General features: G+C 56.8%; 2 protein-coding genes and 1 pseudogene across 3 annotated transcripts in view; all 3 read left to right on the top strand.

Annotated features, from left to right (window-relative positions):
* LOC129040409 (putative uncharacterized protein FLJ44672) overlaps positions 1-4,704 on the top strand; it is a 72,514-nt gene extending 67,810 nt beyond the window's left edge. For both annotated transcript variants that reach the window (XM_063667298.1, XM_063667300.1), the window contains one exon: positions 5-4,704. In XM_063667298.1, the coding sequence (XP_063523368.1) occupies positions 3,654-4,598 (945 nt within the window). In that variant the 5' untranslated portion in view covers positions 5-3,653 and the 3' untranslated portion in view covers positions 4,599-4,704. The remainder of the gene's footprint in view (positions 1-4) is intronic.
* A 3,677-nt stretch (positions 4,705-8,381) lies between these two features.
* On the top strand, positions 8,382-10,044 carry LOC129040408 (putative uncharacterized protein FLJ44672). The gene has a single exon (XM_054494885.2). The coding sequence runs from the start codon at positions 9,046-9,048 to the stop codon at positions 10,027-10,029; it is 984 nt and encodes a 327-aa protein (XP_054350860.1). The 5' UTR covers positions 8,382-9,045; the 3' UTR covers positions 10,030-10,044.
* Positions 10,045-10,104: 60 nt separating this feature from the next.
* Positions 10,105-11,659, top strand: LOC129040406 (basic proline-rich protein-like; annotated as a pseudogene).
* Positions 11,660-16,716: the final 5,057 nt, after the last annotated feature.

Below are 16,716 nucleotides of genomic sequence, written 5' to 3'. Positions count from 1 at the left end.
CAAGACAAGGTCTTGCTTGGTTGTCCAGGCTGGAGTGTGGTGGTGCTGTAGTCTCAACCTTCCAGGCTCAAGCAATCCTCCCACCTCAGCCTCCCAAGTGGCTGAGACTATAGGTGCTTGCCTCTATGCCCAACTCATATTTGGACTTTTTCTGTATGTGGGTTCCAGAGGGATGACTGCGAAATGTGAGTATGCATAGATTTTGATATATGCAGAGATAGGTGGCTGGAACGAATTCTCTCTGTATACCAAGGGACAACTGTATGTGGTTTTACAATTATGCTGTAGGACACATACTGTTCTGTAGCCTTTAAAATAATAATTTGTAATGACAAATAATTTTTAATAGGGTGGAATAATAATATTGATAAAAGTAGCAGCTGGCCAAGTGTGGTTGCTCACACCATTAATCACAATACTTTGGGAGGCTGAGGCAGGAGGATGGCTTGAGGTCAAGCGTTTGAGACAGGTCTCGGAAACAAAGGGAGTCACCATCCCTACAGAAAAATACATGAATTAGCCTAGTGTGGTGACGTGTTCCTGTAGTCCCAGCTACTTGGGAGGCTGAGGTGGGAAGATCGCCTGAGCTCAGAGAAGCTGAGATTGTAGTGAGTCATGATCAGGCCTCTGCACTCCAGCCTGAGTGACAGAGTGACACTCCGTCTCAAAAAAGTAGCAGCTAACATGAAGTGACCTTTTACTAGATGCCTATAAATATCATAGTTTAGTTTCTTATAACTGTTTCTTATTTCACTTAACTACTCTGTCTTCAATCACTCCTAGATTTTCACTTGAGTTTGTACAGTTGACCTTTTGTTTAGATTGAATTGCCTCCCTAAGGTATTTCCAGAAGTAAGATTACTGTGAGTCATGGTGAATGGACATTCTATTTGCCCTTGATGTAAACTGACAAGGTTTTGGGTGCCTCCCAGCTATAATCCCAGCCCTTTGGAGGCTAAGACAGGACAATTGCTTGAGGCCAAGAGTTGGAGGAGGCAGTAAGGTGAGACCCTGTCTTTATTATTTTAAAAAATTGCCAAGCTTTACCCTGGAAGGCTATGTACTACTTAAAACACCCCTCATAATACAAGAAAGTGTCCATTTCACTGCACCTCTGCCAGCACAGGGTATTATAATTTAATAAGTTTTTTTCATTGTTTTAAATAGATAAAAGACCTCATGTTACTTTATTTGTCACATTTTAACATCTTTCCATAGCTTATTAGCTCTATTTCCTTTCTGTCTGTAAATGGTTGTTGTTGTTTTGTTCTTTGAGACAGGGTCTTGCTGTGTCACCCAGGCTTGATGACTGTAATGGCATAATCATGACTCACTGCAGCCTTGACCTCCCATGCTCAAACTACCCTCCCATGTCAGCTTCCCGAGTAGCTGGGACTGCAAGTGTGCACCAGCACTCCCAGCTAATTTTTTTCTTTTTTTGGATAGAGACAGGGTCTTGCTGTGCTGTCCAGGCCGGTCTCTAGCTCCTGGCCTCAAGCAATCCTCCTGCGTTGGCTTCTGAAATTGCTGGAATTTCAGGCATGAGCCGTGATGTCTGGCCTGTACTAGTCTTTTATTTTCTAGAGTTCTCTTTAGTTTGTGCTAGCCAATCTCTCATTGTGCTGTTCCCCGTTATAATGAATAATTCTCTGTATTAAATTTTACCACTTTAAACTTTTGAGTGGTTTATGTCTCCTGATTGGACTCTGACTAATATGCTAGGAAGGGTCCCAGGAGATAAACCCACACAGATGGGATTTGGGCATAGGTTTGGTTATCCAAGGGGCAGTGCTGAGCTCCTTGCCAATGGGAAATGGGATGCTGGTGATTTCCAGGAAGTGACCTCACAATGACTCAAGCTACCACTTACTGTTGATTGTGATGAAATGCCAGCTGAGGCACATGCCTTGGGAGTTAAGTGTTTGCTGCACTTGACCACTATGAAGAGTGGTGTGGGAAGGGTCCTTTTGGATGCACTTGAGCAGGGGTCCCCAACCCCTGAGCCATGGAGCTGTAAGGAGCCACACAGCAGGAGGTGAGTGGTGTCGAGTGAGGGAAGCTTCATCTGTATTTACAGCCACTCCCCTTTGTTCACATTTCTGCCTGAGCTCCGCCTTCTCTCAGATCAGCAGCAGCATTAGATTCTCATAGGAGCTCACACCCTATTTGTGAACCGTGCATGTGAGAGATCTAGGTTGCGCTGTCCCTATGAGAATCTAATGCCTGATGATCTGTCACTTTCTCCCATCATGCTCAGAGGATGGGACCATCTAGTCACAGGAAAACAGGCTTAACACAGCCACTGATGCTACATTATGGTGAATTCTATGATTTCATTATATCTTACAACATAATAGGGGAAATAAAGTACCTAATAAATGTAATGTGTTTGACTCTTTTGGCCCAGCTCCTGCCTCCCAGCAGCCTCTTCAGGCCTAGAACTTTCTCCAGTCAGCCTCTACAGACCAAGCTCATGGCACCCAATGTCCTATTTAGTCCCATACCCTACCTCACGACAGTCTCTGCAGATGAGGCTACTGCCTCACGGCAGCCTCCACAGGCGTGGCTCCATCATTACAACGGCCTCTTTAGGCCCAGCTCCTGCCTCCCAGCCTTCTCTCCAGGCCCAGAACTTTCTCAAATTGACCTCACCAGGCCCAGCTCCTGCCTCTCATCAGCCTCCCAAGGGCCAGCTTTTGCCTCACAGCCACCCTCCAAGACCCAGCTCCTGTTTTACAGTGGTGTCTTGAGGCTCACCTTCTGCCTCCCGGCAGCCTGTACAAGCCCAGCTCCTGCGTTAAAACAGCCTGTTTAGTCCCAGCTCCTGCCTCTGGGTGGCCTATCCAGGCCCAAAATGTCCACAAGTCGGCCCCTCAAGGCCCAGCTCCTGCCTTCTGTCAGTCTCCCAGGCCCAGCTGCTGCCTCCAGGTGGCCTCTACAAGCCGAGCTCTTTCTTCTGGCTGTGCCTGGAGGCCCAACTTCTGCCTCACAACAACCTCTTTTGGCTCAGCTCCTGCCCAGCTCCTAGTGGCCTTTGTAGGCCCAAAACTGCCTCAAGTCAAGCTTTCCAGGCCCACTTTCTGCCTCTCAATGTCCTGGACAGGCCCAGCTCCTGTGTGAAAATGGCCTCTCCAGGCCCAGCTCCTGCGTGACAATGGCCTCTCCAGGGCCAGCTGTTACCTCCCAGCAGACTCTCCAGGCCCAGCTTTTGCCTCACGGAGGTCTTCGCTTAACAGTTTCCTACCTGCCTCCTGGCAGCCTTGATAGGCCCAGATCCTGCCTCACACTAACGTCATTAGTGCCAGCTTATGCCTCACGGTGGCTTCTCCAGGCCCAGCTCCTGCCCCCCAACAGGCTGTCCATGCCCAAAACTTCAAGTCGGCCTCTTCAGGCAGAGCTCCTGCCTAACACTGGCCTCTTTAGGCATGGCTCATGCCTCTCGGTGGCCTCTCCAGGCCTAGCTCCTGCATCCTGGTGGCTTCTCCAGACCAAGAACGTTCTCAAGTCTGCCATTCCAGGTCCAACTCCTGCCTCTACAGGCTCAACCTCTGCCTCACAGCAGACTCTCCAGGCCCAGCCTCTGCCTCACCGCAGCCCCCCATGCCAATCTGCTGCCTTTCAGCAGCCTCTACAGGCCCAGCTCTTGCCTCCCAATGACCTCTCTAGACCAAGCTTATGCCTCACAGTGGCCATTCCGGCCCAGCTTTTGCCTTTTGGCAGCCTCTCCAGGCCCAGAACTTCCTCAAGTGGGCCTCTCCAGGCCCAGCTCTTCCTCCTGGCTGCATCTCCAGGCCCACCTCCTGCCTCACAACAATGTGTTTCCACTCAGCTCCTGCTCAGCTCCTGGTGGCCTTTGTAGGCGCAAAACTTCCTCACATCAAGTTCTCCAGCACACACTTCTGTCTCCCGGTGGCCTGAACAGGGCCAGCTCCTGCGTGACAGTGGCCTCTCCAGGCTCAGCTCTTGCCTCACGGAGATCATCCCCGGCCAAGTTCCTGCCTGCCTTCCAGCAGCCTCGACAGGCCCAGTTCCTGCCTCACATTGTTGTCATTGGGCCCAGCTCATGCCTCACGGTGGCCTCTCCAGGCCCAGCTCCTGTCCCTGACAGGCTTTCCAGGCCAAAATCTTCCTCAAGTTGGCCTCTCCAGGCTAATCTCTTGCCTCACACTGGCTTCTTTAGGCCCAGCTCATGCTTATTGGCAGCCTCTCCAGGCCCAGCTCCTGCATCTTGGTGGCCTCTCCAGGCCCAGCTCCTGCCTCCCATCGGCCTCACAGCAGATTCTTCAGGCCCAATATCTGCCTCACTGCGGCGCCCCCCCCAAGCCAAGCTCCTGTCTTTCAGCAGCCTCTACACACCCAGCTCCTGCCACTCGGTGGCCTTCTTAGGCCAAGCTTATGAGTCACAAGGGCGTTACCAGGCCCAACTTTTGTCTCATGGCAACCTTCCCCTGGTCAGGTTCCTGCCTGTCTCCCAGCAGCCTGGACAGGCCCAGGTCCTATCTCACACTGGCCTCTACACCCAGCTCATGCCTCATGGTGGCCTCTCCAGGCCCAGCTCCTTCCCTGGGATGTCATCTCCAGGCCTAAAACTTCCTTAATTCAGCCTCTCTAGTCCCAGCTACTGCCTCCTGGCAGCCTCTGAAGGCCCAAAGGCTCCTTAAGTTGGCCTCTGCAGGCTCAGTTCCTGCCTCCTATTGGCCTCTACAGGCCCAGCCTCTGCCTCAGGGTGGCTTCTCTAGGCTCAGCTCTTCCTCGTGGCTGAGTCTGCTGCCTCACAACAACCTCTTTTGGCCCAGTTCCTGCACAGCTCATGGCAGCTGCGGTAGGCCCAAAACTTCCTCAAGTCAAACTCTCCAGGCCTACTTGCTTCCCAGTGGCATGTTCAGGCCCAACTTTGACTTGAGAACAATCTTTGCAGGGCCTGCTCTTGCATCCCAGGAGCCTCTCCAGGCCCAGCTCTTGCCTCATGGCAGCTGCCCCAGGCCAAGTTTCTGCCTGCCTGGCAGCAGCCTCAACAGGCACACGTCCTCCCTCACACTGGGCTGTTTAGGCCCAACTCATGCTGTCGTCGCCTATCCAGGCCCAGTTCCTGCCTCCTGTGGACTCTCAGAGCTGCAAACTTACTCAAATCAGCCATTTCAGGCCTAGCTCCTACCTTCTGTTGGCCTCTACAGGCCCAGCCTCTGCCTCACAGTGGAACCTTCAGATCCAGCTCATGTCTCACTGTAGCATCCTCAGAACAAGCAGCTGCCTTTCAGCAACCTCTACAGGCCCAGCTCCTGCCTCTGAAAGGCCTCTTTAGGCCAAGCTTATGCCCCATGGTGACTTTTCCAGGCACAGCTTTTGCCTTTTGCAGCCTCTCCAGAATGTCCTCAATTTGGCATCTCCAGGATGAGCTCATCCTCCCGGCTGCGTCAATGGGCCCATTTCCTGCCTCACAACAACCTCTTTTGGCCCAACTCCTGCCAAGTTGCTGGCAGCCTCTGTAGGCCACAGAATTCTTAAAGTCAAGCTTTCCAGGCCCACCTTCAGGCTCCCGGCAGCCTCGACAGGACCAAATATTCCCTCACGGCAGCTTCTGAAAGCTGAGTTTCTGCCTGCATCACGGCATCCTCCGAAAACTGAGCATTTGCCTCATGGCGGCCTACCCAGGCCACAAATCTGCCTGCCTCCCAGCAGTCAACGACAAGTCCAGGTGCTGCTTCACAATGGCCCCTTTAGGCCCAGCTCATGTGAAAAGGCGGAATCTCCAGGCACAGCTCTTGCCTCCTGGCAGCCTCTGCAGGCCCAAATTGTCCAAAGACGGCTCCTCCCAGCCCAATTCTTGCCTCACATCGGCATACACAGGCCTATACTCTACCTCACAGTGGACCCTCCAGGCCCACCACTTGCCTCATCGTGGCCTCCTGAGGCCAAACTCCTGCTTTTCAGGAGCCTCTACAGGTCCAGCTCCTCCCTCCCAATGTCCTCTATAGGCCAGGCTCAGGCCTCTCGGCGGCCTTTGCTTTTTGACATCCGCTCCAGGCCCACAGCTTCCTGTAGTCGGCATGTCCAGGCCACGCTCTTCCTCTGAACAGCCTCTGCAGCCCAAATCGCCCTGAAGTCAGCCTCTACAGGCTCAGCTCCTCCATCCCAGTGGCCTCTGTAGGGCAACCTCATGCCTCACGGCGGCCTGTACAAGCGTAGCGTTGGCTTCTTTGCATCCTCTACTGGCCCTGAACTTCCTCCAGTCGATCTCTACAGGCGAAGCTCTTCCTTCCAGCGACCTCTGCAGGCTGAAATAGTGGTGCTCATCTCAGCTTCTACAGGGCTAGCCTCCTGCATCCACGTGGCGGCTGCAGGCCCAAATTTTCCTGAAGTCCGTCTCTCCAGGAGGAGCTCTTGCCTCTCAGTGACCTCTCCAGGAGCAAAACTTCCTCAAATCAGCCTCTCCAGGACCAGCTCCTGCCTCTTGATGGCCGCTTTAGACCCAGCTCACTCCTCACAAGGGCCTTTCCAGGCCCACTTTGTCCCTTTTGGCGGCCTCTCCACGACCAGAACCTCCTCAAGTAGGCCTCTCCAGACCCAGCTGGAGCCTCCCGGCCTCTTCTCCAGGCCCAGCTGTTCCCCCCAGCTGCATCTACAGGCACAACTGCTGCCTCACAGCACCCTCTTCAGACTCAGCTCCTACTCAGCTCCTAGCAGTCATTGTAGGCCCAAAACTTCCTCAAACAAAGCTTTCCCGGCCCACCTCATGCCTCACGGAGGCCTCGCCAGACTCAGCTCCTGCCCTCCAATGCGGGTCTTCAGGCCCTCAAACTTCATCCATTCGGCTTCTCTAATCCCAGATTGGGCATCTCGACAGCCTCTGCTGGCCCAAAGCGTCCTGAAGTCCGCCTCTCCACGCCAGGATCCAGCCTCCCGGCAGCCTCTCCAGGTGCAACATGTTCTCAAGTGGGCCCATCCGGTACCAGCTCCTGAATCCCGTCGGCATCTAGAGGCCAAGACTCTTTCTTGTGCGTGGCGACCTCTCCAGGCCCAGGTGTTTCTCGTGTTTGCATCAACAAGCCAACCTACCACCTCACAGCAGACGTCTCTGGGCTAAGATACTACCCCGATAATGCCAGCCTTTGTAGGCACAAGCCTTTCTCAAGACAAGGATCTGCAGGAACAAACTTTTCTTCCGCCAAACCTCTGTAGGCCCAACTTATACCTACAGGGGGCCTGAACGGATGCAACTCTGGCTGCCGAACAACACCTACAGACCCCGCTTTTGCCTCCCAGGGACTTCTCAGACACAGCTCTCGCCTCACAGCGGCTTCCCAGGGCCAAGTTCCAGCCTGCCTCCCAGAGACCTCGACAGGCCCAGCTTCTGCCTCCCGATGGCCTCTTCAGGCCCAGCTCATTCCTCATGACGGCCGTTCCAGGCCCAGTTCGTCCCTTTTGGCGGCCTCTCCAGGCGCAGTAACTCCTCAAGTTGGCCTCTCCAGACCCAGCTGCAGCCTCCCGGCGTCCTCTCCAGGCCCATCTCTTCCACCCGGCTGCGTCTATGGGCCCGGCTCCTGCCTCACAGCAGCCTCTTTGGACTCAGCTCCTGCCCAGCTCCTGGCGGCCTTTGTCGGCCCAAAATTTCCTCGAGCCAAGGTCTCCCAGCCCAGCTCAGCCCTCGACGGTGGCCTCTCCGGGCTCAACTCCTCGCCCTCCGACGGTGTCTCCGGTCCCCCAGACTTCCTCCATTGGGCTCCTCTTGGCCCAGCTTGGGCTTCGCGACGACCCCTGTGGGGCCAACTCGTCGTGAAGCCGGCCTCCCTGGGCCCAGGTCCGGCCTCCCGGCGGCCTCTCCGGGCGCAGCACGTCCTCGAGTGGGCCCCTCCAGGGCCAGCTCCTGCCTCCCGTCGGCCTCTAGAGGCCGAGCCTCTACCTCCCTCATGGCGGCCCCTCCGGGCCCAACTCTTCCTGGTCCTCCTGGCTGCGTCGACAGGCCCAACTCCTGCCTCCCACGAAAAGCAAACAACCTCTTTGAGCTCAGCTCCTGCCCGGCTCCCGCCAGCCTTTGTGGGCCCAGCCCTTTCTCCAGCCGAAGCTCTGCAGGCCCGCCTTCTGCCTCCCGGTGGCCTGCGCAGACGCAGCCCTGGCTGGAGAACAGCCCCTGCAGGCCCCGCTCCTGCCTCCCAGGGGCCTCTCCGGGCCCGGATCTCGCCTGGCCTCACGGCGGCTTCCCGGGGCCAGGTTCCTGCCTGCCTCCCGGCAGCCTCGACAGGCCCAACTCCTCCCTGATGGTGGCCTGTTTCGGCCCGACTCATGCCTCTCGCAACCCGCCCAGCGGTGTGAGCTCCTGCCTCACACTGGCCTGTGTGGGCCGAGGTCCTCCCTCACGCTGGGCTGTGGAGGCCGAGCTCGTGCCTCTCGTGGCCTCCCCAGGCCCAGCCCCTGCCTGTTGGCGGCCTCACCCGGCCCAGCCTCGACCTCGCAGTGGGCCCTCCAGGCCCACCTGTTGCCTCGCCGTGGCCTCCTCGGGCCAGGCTCCTGCCCTTCGGCGGCCTCTGCAGGCCCAGCTCCTGCCTCCCAGTGGCCTGCGTAGGCCAAGCTCCTGCCTCCACGGCGGCCTTTCCAGGCCTGGTGTTTGCTCCTTTCCATCCTCGCCAGGCCCTGAACGTGCTCCAGTCGGCCTCTCCCGGCCCAGCTCTTCCTCCCGGCGGCCTCTGCAGGCCCAAGTCGTCCTCCAGTGGGCCTCTCCAGGGCCAGCTCCTGCCTCCCGCCGGCCTCTGCGGGCCCAAGTCGTCCTCCAGTCGGCCTCCCCCGGCCCAGCTCTTGCCTCTGGGCGGCCTCTCCAGGTGCACAACTTTCTCCAGTCGGCCTCTCCAGGCCCAGCTCCTCCTGCCTCCCAGTGACCTCTTTAGGCCCAGCCCTGCTCACGCCTCCCGGGGCCCTCCCAGGCCCCGCGTTGAACTTTTGGCGGCCTCTTCAGGCCCAGAGCTCGACCTCCGGTCGGCCTCCCCAGGCCCAGCCTCCTGCCTCCCGAGGGCCCGTAGACAGGCCCAGGCTCTGCCTCACAGCGGAGTCTACATGCCCTGCTCTTGGCCTCCCTGCGGCCCCACCCCAGTCCGACGCGCCTGCCTTCCGGCGGCTTCGACAGGCCCAGCTCCTGCCTCCCGACGGCCTCTTTCAGCCCAGCTGGCTCCTCACGACGGCCTTCCCGGGCCCGGTTTGTCCCCTTTGGCGGCCTCTCCAGGCCCAGCACCTCCTCAAGTCGGCCTCTCCAGACCCAGCTGCAGCCTCCCGGCGTCCTCTCCAGGCCCAGCTCTTCCTCCCGGCTGCGTCTACGGGCCCGTCTCCTGCCTCACAGCAACCGATTTGGACTCAGCTCCTGCCCAGCTCCTGGCGGCCTCTGTCGGCCCAAAACATCCTCAAGCCACGCTCTACCGGCCCAGCTCAGGCCTCGACGGTGGCCTCTCCGGGCTGAGCTCCTCGCCCTCCGACGGCATCTCCGGGCCCCCAGACTTCCTCCAGTGGGCTCCTCTCGGCCCAGCTTGGGCCTCCCGGCGGCGCCTGCGGGCCCAACTCATCGTGAAGCCGGCCTCCCCAGGTCCAGGTCCGGCCTCCCGGCGGCCTCTCCGGGCGCAGCACGTCCTCGAGTGGGCCCCTCCAGGGCCAGCTCCTGCCTCCCGTCGGCCTCTAGAGGCCCAGCCTCTGCCTCCCTCATGGCGGCCCCTCCGGGCCCAGCTCTTCCTGGTCCTCCTGGCTGCGTCGACAGGCCCAACTCCTGCCTTCCAAGCAAAGCAAACAACCTCTCTGGGCTCAGCTCCTGCCCGGCTCCCGCCAGCCTTTGTGGGCCCAGCCCTTTCTCCAGCCGAAGCTCTGCAGGCCCGCCTTCTGCCTCCCGGTGGCCTGCGCAGATGCAGCCCTGGCTGGAGAACAGCCCCTGCAGGCCCCGCTCCTGCTTCCCAGGGCCCTCTCCGGGCCCGGCTCTTGCCTGGCCTCACGGCGGCTTCCCGGGGCCAGGTTCCTGCCTGCCTTCCGGCAGCCTCGACAGGCCCAGCTCCTCCCTGACGGTGGCCTGTTTCGGCCCAACACATGCCTCTCGCAACCCGCCCAGCGGTGTGAGCTCCTGCCTCACACTGGCCTATGCGGGCCCAGGTTCTCCCTCACGCTGGGCCGTGGAGGCCTGGCTCTTGCCTCTCGTGGCCTCCCCAGGCCCAGCCCCTGCCTGTTGGGGGCCTCTCCCGGCCCAGCCTCGACCTCGCAGTGGGCCCTCCAGGCCCACCTCTTGCCTCGCCGTGGCCGCCTCGGGCCACGCTCTTGCCCGTCGGCGGCCTCTGCAGGCCCAGCTCCTGCCTCCCAGTGGCCTGCGTAGGCCAAGCTCCTGCCTCCACGGCGGCCTTTCCAGGCCTGGCGTTTCCTCCTTTGCATCCTCGCCAGGCCCTGAACGTGCTCCAGTCGGCCTCTCCCGGCCCAGCTCTTCCTCCTGGCGGCCTCTGCAGGCCCAAGTTGTCCTCCAGTGGGCCTCTCCAGGGCCAGCTCCTGCCTCCCGCCGGCCTCTGCGGGCCCAAGTCGTCCTCCAGTCGGCCTCCCTCGGCCCAGCTCTTGCCTCTCGGCGGCCTCTCCAGGTGCACAACTTCCTCCAGTCGGCCTCTCCAGGCCCAGCTCCTCCTGCCTCCCAGTGGCCTCTTTAGGCCCAGGCCGGCTCACGCCTCCCGGCGACCCTCCCAGGCCCCGCGTTGGACATTTGGCGGCTTCTTCAGGCCCAGAGCTCGACCTCCGGTCAGCCTACCCAGGCCCAGCCTCCTGCCTCCCGAGGTCCCGTAGACAGGCCCAGGCTCTGCCTCACAGCGGAGTCTCCACGCCCCGCTCTTGGCCTCCCTGCGGCCCCCCCAGTCCGACGCGCCTGCCTTCCGGCGGCTTCGACAGGCCCAGCTCCTGCCTCCCGACGGCTTCTTTCGGCCCAGCTGGCTCCTCACGACGGCCTTCCCGGGCCCGGTTTGTCCCCTTTGGCGGCCTCTCCAGGCCCAGCACCTCCTCAAGTCGACCTCTCCAGACCCAGCTGCAGCCTCCCGGTGTCCTCTGCAGGCCCAGCTCTTCCTCCCGGCTGCATCTACGGGCCCGGCATCTGCCTCACAGCAACCGCTTTGGACTCAGCTCCTGCCCAGCTCCTGGCGGCCTCTGTCGGCCCAAAACTTCCTCAAGCCACGCTCTCCCGGCCCAGCTCAGTCCTCGACGGTGGCCTCTCCGGGCTCAGCTCCTTGCCCTCCGACGGCGTCTCCGGGCCCCCAGACTTCCTCCAGTGGGCTCCTCTCGGCCCAGTGTGGGCCTCCCGGCGGCCCCTGCGGGCCCAACTCGTCGTGAAGCCGGCCTCCCCGGGCCCAGGTCCGGCCCCCCGGCGGCCTCTCCGGGCGCAGCACGTCCTCGAGTGGGCCCCTCCAGGGCCAGCTCCTGCCTCCCGTCGGCCTCTAGAGGCCCAGCCTCTGCCTCCCTCATGGCGGCCCCTCCGGGCCCAGCTCTTCCTGGTCCTCCTGGCTGCGTCGACAGGCCCAACTCCTGCCTCCCAAGCAAAGCAAACAACCTCTCTGGGCTCAGCTCCTGCCCGGCTCCCGCCAGCCTTTGTGGGCCCAGCCCTTTCTCCAGCCGAAGCTCTGCAGGCCCGCCTTCTGCCTCCCGGTGGCCTGCGCAGACGCAGCCCTAGCTGGAGAACAGACCCTGCAGGCCCCGCTCCTGCCTCCCAGGGGCCTCTCTGGGCCCGGATCTCGCCTGGCCTCACGGCGGCTTCCCGGGGCCAGGTTCCTGCCTGCCTCCGGGCAGCCTCGACAGGCGCAGCTCCTCCCTGATGGTGGCCTGTTTCGGCCCGACTCATGCCTCTCGCAACCCGCCCAGCAGTGTGAGCTCCTGCCTCACACTGGCCTGTGCGGGCCGAGGTCCTCCCTCACGCTGGGCCGTGGAGGCCCGGCTCGTGCCTCTCGTGGCCTCCCCAGGCCCAGCTCCTGCCTGTTGGCGGCCTCTCCCGGCCCAGCCTCGACCTCGCAGTGGGCCCTCCAGGCCCACCTCTTGCCTCGCCGTGGCCTCCTCTGGCCAGGCTCCTGCCCTTCGGCGGCCTCTGCAGGCCCAGCTCCTGCCTCCCAGTGGCCTGCGTAGGCCAAGCTCCTGCCTCCACGGCGGCCTTTCCAGGCCTGGCGTTTGCTCCTTTGCATCCTCGCCAGGCCCTGAACGTGCTCCAGTCGGTCTCTCCCGGCCCAGCTCTTCCTCCTGGCGGCCTCTGCAGGCCCAAGTTGTCCTCCAGTGGGCCTCTCCAGGGCCAGCTCCTGCCTCCCGCCGGCCTCTGCGGGCCCAAGTCGTCCTCCAGTCGGCCTCCCCCGGCCCAGCTCTTGCCTCTCAGCGGCCTCTCCAGGTGCACAACTTCCTCCACTCGGCCTCTCCAGGCCCAGCTCCTCCTGCCTCCCAGTGGCCTCTTTAGGCCCAGCCCGGCTCACGCCTCCCGGCGGCCCTCCCAGGCCCCGCGTTGGACTTTTGGCGGCCTCTTCAGGCCCAGAGCTTGACCTCCGGTCGGCCTCCCCAGGCCCAGCCTCCTGCCTTCTGAGGGCCCGTAGACAGGCCCAGGCTCATGCCTCACATTGGAGTCTCCACGCCCCGCTCTTGGCCTCCCTGCGGCCCCCCCGCAGTGCAACGCGCCTGCCTTCCGGCGGCTTCGACAGGCCCAGCTCCTGCCTCCCGACGGTCTCTTTCGGCCCAGCTGGCTCCTCACGACGCCCTTCCCGGGCCCGGTTTGTCCCCTTTGGTGGCCTCTGCAGGCCCAGCACCTCCTCAAGTCAGCCTCTCCAGAACCTGGTGCTGCCTCCCGGCGTCCTCTCCAGGCCCAGCTCTTCCTCCCGGCTACGTCTACAGGCCCGGCTCCTGCCTCACAGCAACCGCTTTGGACCCAGCTCCTGCCCAGCTCCTGGGGCCTCTGTCGGCCCAAATCTTCCTCAAGCCATGCTCTCCCGGCCCAGCTCAGGTCTCGGCGGTGGCCTCTCCGGGCTCAGCTCCTCGCACTCTGATGGCGTGTCCGGGCCCCCAGACTTCCTCCAGTGTGCTCCTCTCGGCCCAACTTGGGCCTCCCGGCGGCCCCTGGGGGCCCAACTCGTCGTGAAGCCGGCCTCCCCGTGTCCAGGTCCGGCCTGCCGGCGGCCTCTCCGGGCGCATCACGTCCTCGAGTGGGCCCATCCAGCGCCAGCTCCTGCCTCCCGTCGGCCTCTAGAGGCCCAGCCTCTGCCTCCCTCATGGCGGCCCCTCCGGGCCCAGCTCTTCCTGGTCCTCCTGGCTGCGTCGACAGGCCCAACTCCTGCCTCCCAAGCAAAGCAAACAACCTCTCTGGGCTCAGCTCCTGCCCGGCTCCCGCCAGCCTTTGTGGGCCCAGCCCTTTCTCCAGCCGAAGCTCTGCAGGCCCGCCTGCTGCCTCCTGGTGGCCTGCGCAGACGCAGGCCTGGCTGCAGATCAGCCCCTGCAGGCCCCACTCCTGCCTCCCATGGGCCTCTCCGGGCCCGGCTCTCGCCTGGCCTCACGGCGGCTTCCCGGGGCCAGGTTCCTGCCTGCCTCCCGGCTGCCTCGACAGGCCCAGCTCCTCCCTGACAGTGGCCTGTTTCAGCCCGACTCATGCCTCTCGCAACCCGCCCAGTGGTGTGAGCTCCTGCCTCACACTGGCCTGTGCGGGCCGAGGTCCTCCCTCACGCTGGGCCGTGGAGGCCCGGCTCGTGCCTCTCGTGGGGTAAATGAAGAAGGGTATGACAGATTAAAATGTGATGAAACAGCCCTGAACACGTACATAGAATTCACGATGTGTTACGCACTATTCCAAGGCATTTGCCCAGACAGTTTAAATAATACCTGTAAGACTAAAATAACAGAAACATTCATGTAAATGAGAAATTGAAACATTAAATATAATATTAGGTGACATTAAACTGTCAAAAAATAAACTTTTTTAATATACAACAAATAAGTAAACATAAAGAGTGTTCATTAACATTTAAGGCAGTTTGATTAGTTATCATATGAACAAATGGATAGCATTATTAACTAGTATAAAGAGCATACATATTATTGTCAAATTCCATAGAAAAATATTTAAAATTTTAAAATTTTGTGTTCAAAATTATGTCAGTAACTTCATGAAAGTAGACATTCAATAGGTCGTATTTTTTAGACATTGTGAAATGACATCAGAAACTGTGAATTAGAGTATAACCCATAAACAATATCCAGCCACAGACAAGTTACAGACCAAGCTGAATAACTATTACCTGTATAATAACTACATAACATTTTCAGAGGGCTCTTCTTTCTCCGCCTCAAGAAAACCCTTTACATGCTCAAATTGCCTGCTTGACTTTGCTGCAGGATTTACAACATATACTTTAACCTTTCCCAGGCCTTTCTCAGTCCCTCAAAGATGTAAACCTTACCATGTATTTGAAATGTTAACGTCCAGGTAATTAGCAAAACAGCATTGCAGCTGAAATCAAATTGAAAAAAAAATTGAAGGTTTTTAGACTCACCCTCAAAATTTTATTTCTCGGTTAGTACCCCTAGCTTAGGCAAGAAACATTTATAATGATTAATTTATTTGTTTTCTATCATTTGTACAACTCTCGGACTTTTGGAGTACACATTTGGAAGCTTTTCTACCCCATAGAAATTTTTTGTTCTTCTGTTTTACCGACCATTGCTTTCCATCTTCTGACTGGCCTTTGTGGGTTGATGGTAAACTGAGAAGTTGAGACACTAGAATATGTGGTCTGAAAATGTAGATTGCACCCCATTTGCAGGAAGCTGTTTTTAATAGGTGTTTTAATCATGGAAAAGCTACACTTTTTGTGCTCTCTTTGGAGCTTTAGTTAAAGCCATGCATGATTTCTTGGATTTGGTCTCACACATGTTTATTTGTGTTGGTTTTGAGTCACTAGCTCAGGTATACCTTTAATTTAAAATTTTGGTTCATATTTAGAGTGTGACAGAAATGTTTTCTTTTGTTTTTTTCATTTAACCTTCTCTCCTGACATAAATAAAACCATATACTGTGGTTTGGAAGATAGAAAACATTTACTAAAAATTTCCAAAGACAAACAGCTTTAACTAGTAATTACCCTAGACCTCCAGTAAACAGAAATGTCCCACCTCCAAAATTTCATCTTGATGTAAACTTTAGAAAGAAAAAAACAAGTAATGCTTGCAGATTCTACAAAAGGAGTGTTTCAAAACTGCTCTTTCTATAGGTAAGTTCAAGTCTGTGAGTTGAATGCACTCAACACAAAGAAGTTTCTGAGAATCCTTCTCTCTACTTTTTATGTGAAGATATTTCCTTTTCCAAAAGTGGCCTCAAGGTGCTCTGAATAAATACTTGCAGATTCTACAACAGGAGTGTTTCAAAACTGTTCTATCAGAGGGAACGTTCAAGTCTGTGAGTTGAATGCACTCATCACACAGAAGTTTCTCAGAATGCTTCTGTCTGGTTTTTAGGTGAAGAGACTTATTTCCCAGCATAGGCCTCAAAGCGCCCCAAATATCCACTTGCAGATTCTACGAAAAGAATGTTTCGAAGCTGCTCTTTCAAAAGCAAGGTTCAAGTCTGTGTGTTGAATGCACTCATTAGAAAGAAGTTTCTGAGAAAGCTTCTGTCTAGTTCTTACGTGAAGATATTTCCTTTTCCAGCTTAGGCCTCAAAGCGCTCCAAATAAACACTTGCAAATTCTACAAAAGGAGTGTTTCAAAAGAGTTCTATCAAAAGGAACGTTCAAGTCTGTGAGTTGAATGCACTTATCATACAGAAGTTTCCTGGAATGCTTCTGTCTAGTTTTTATGTGAAGACATTTCCTTTTCCAGCATAGGCCTCAAAGCGCTCCAAATATCCACTTGCAGATCCTACCAAAAGAGTGTTTCAAAACTGCTCTATCAAAAGCAAGCTTCCACAGAGTGAGTAGAATGCACATCACAAAGAAGTTTCTGAGAATGCTTCTGTCTAGTTTTTATGTGAAGATATTTCCTTTTCCAACATTGGCCTCAAAGCGCTCCAAATAAACACTTGCAGATTCTACAAAAGGAGTGTTTCAAAACTGCTCTTTTGAGAGGAACGTTCAAGTCTGTGAGTTGAATGCATTCATCACACAGAAGTTTCTGAGAATGCTTCTGTCTAGTTTTTATGTGAAGATATTTCCTTTTCCAGCATAGGCCTCAGAACGCTCCAAATATCCACTTGCAGATTCTATAAGAAGAGTGTTTCCAAACTGCTCTTTTGAAAGGAAGCTTCAATTCTGTGAGTTGAATGCACTCATCACAAAGAAGTTTCTGAGAATGCTTCTGTCTAGTTTTTATGTGAAGATATTTCCTTTTCCAACGTAGGCCTCAAAGCGCTCCAAATAAACACTTGCAGATTCTACAAAAGGAGTGTTTCAAAACTGCTCTTTTGAGAGGAACGTTCAAGTCTGTGAGTTGAATGCACTCATCACACAGAAGTTTCTGAGAATGCTTCTGTCTAGTTTTTATGTGAAGATATTTCCTTTCCCAGCATAGGCCTCAAAACACTCCAAATATCTTCTTGCAGATTCTACAAAAAGAGTGTTTCAAATCTGTTCTATCAAAAGGAAGGTTCAACTCTGTGAGTTGAATGAATGCATCATGAAGAACTTTCTGAGAATGCTTCTCTGTAGTTTTTAGGTGAAGATATTCCATATCCCAGCACAGGCCTCGAAGTGCTCCAAATAACCACTTGCAGAT

Source organism: Pongo pygmaeus, chromosome 6 (assembly GCF_028885625.2).
Source record: "Pongo pygmaeus isolate AG05252 chromosome 6, NHGRI_mPonPyg2-v2.0_pri, whole genome shotgun sequence".
Lineage (NCBI taxonomy): Eukaryota > Metazoa > Chordata > Mammalia > Primates > Hominidae > Pongo > Pongo pygmaeus.
This window is presented reverse-complemented; position numbering and strand designations above follow the sequence as displayed.

What these genes read in the sequence shown, in the direction of transcription:
- LOC129040408 (XM_054494885.2), top strand. Translation starts at nt 9,046, where the DNA reads ATGCCCTGCTCTTGGCCTCCCTGCGGCCCCACCCCAGTCCGACGCGCC.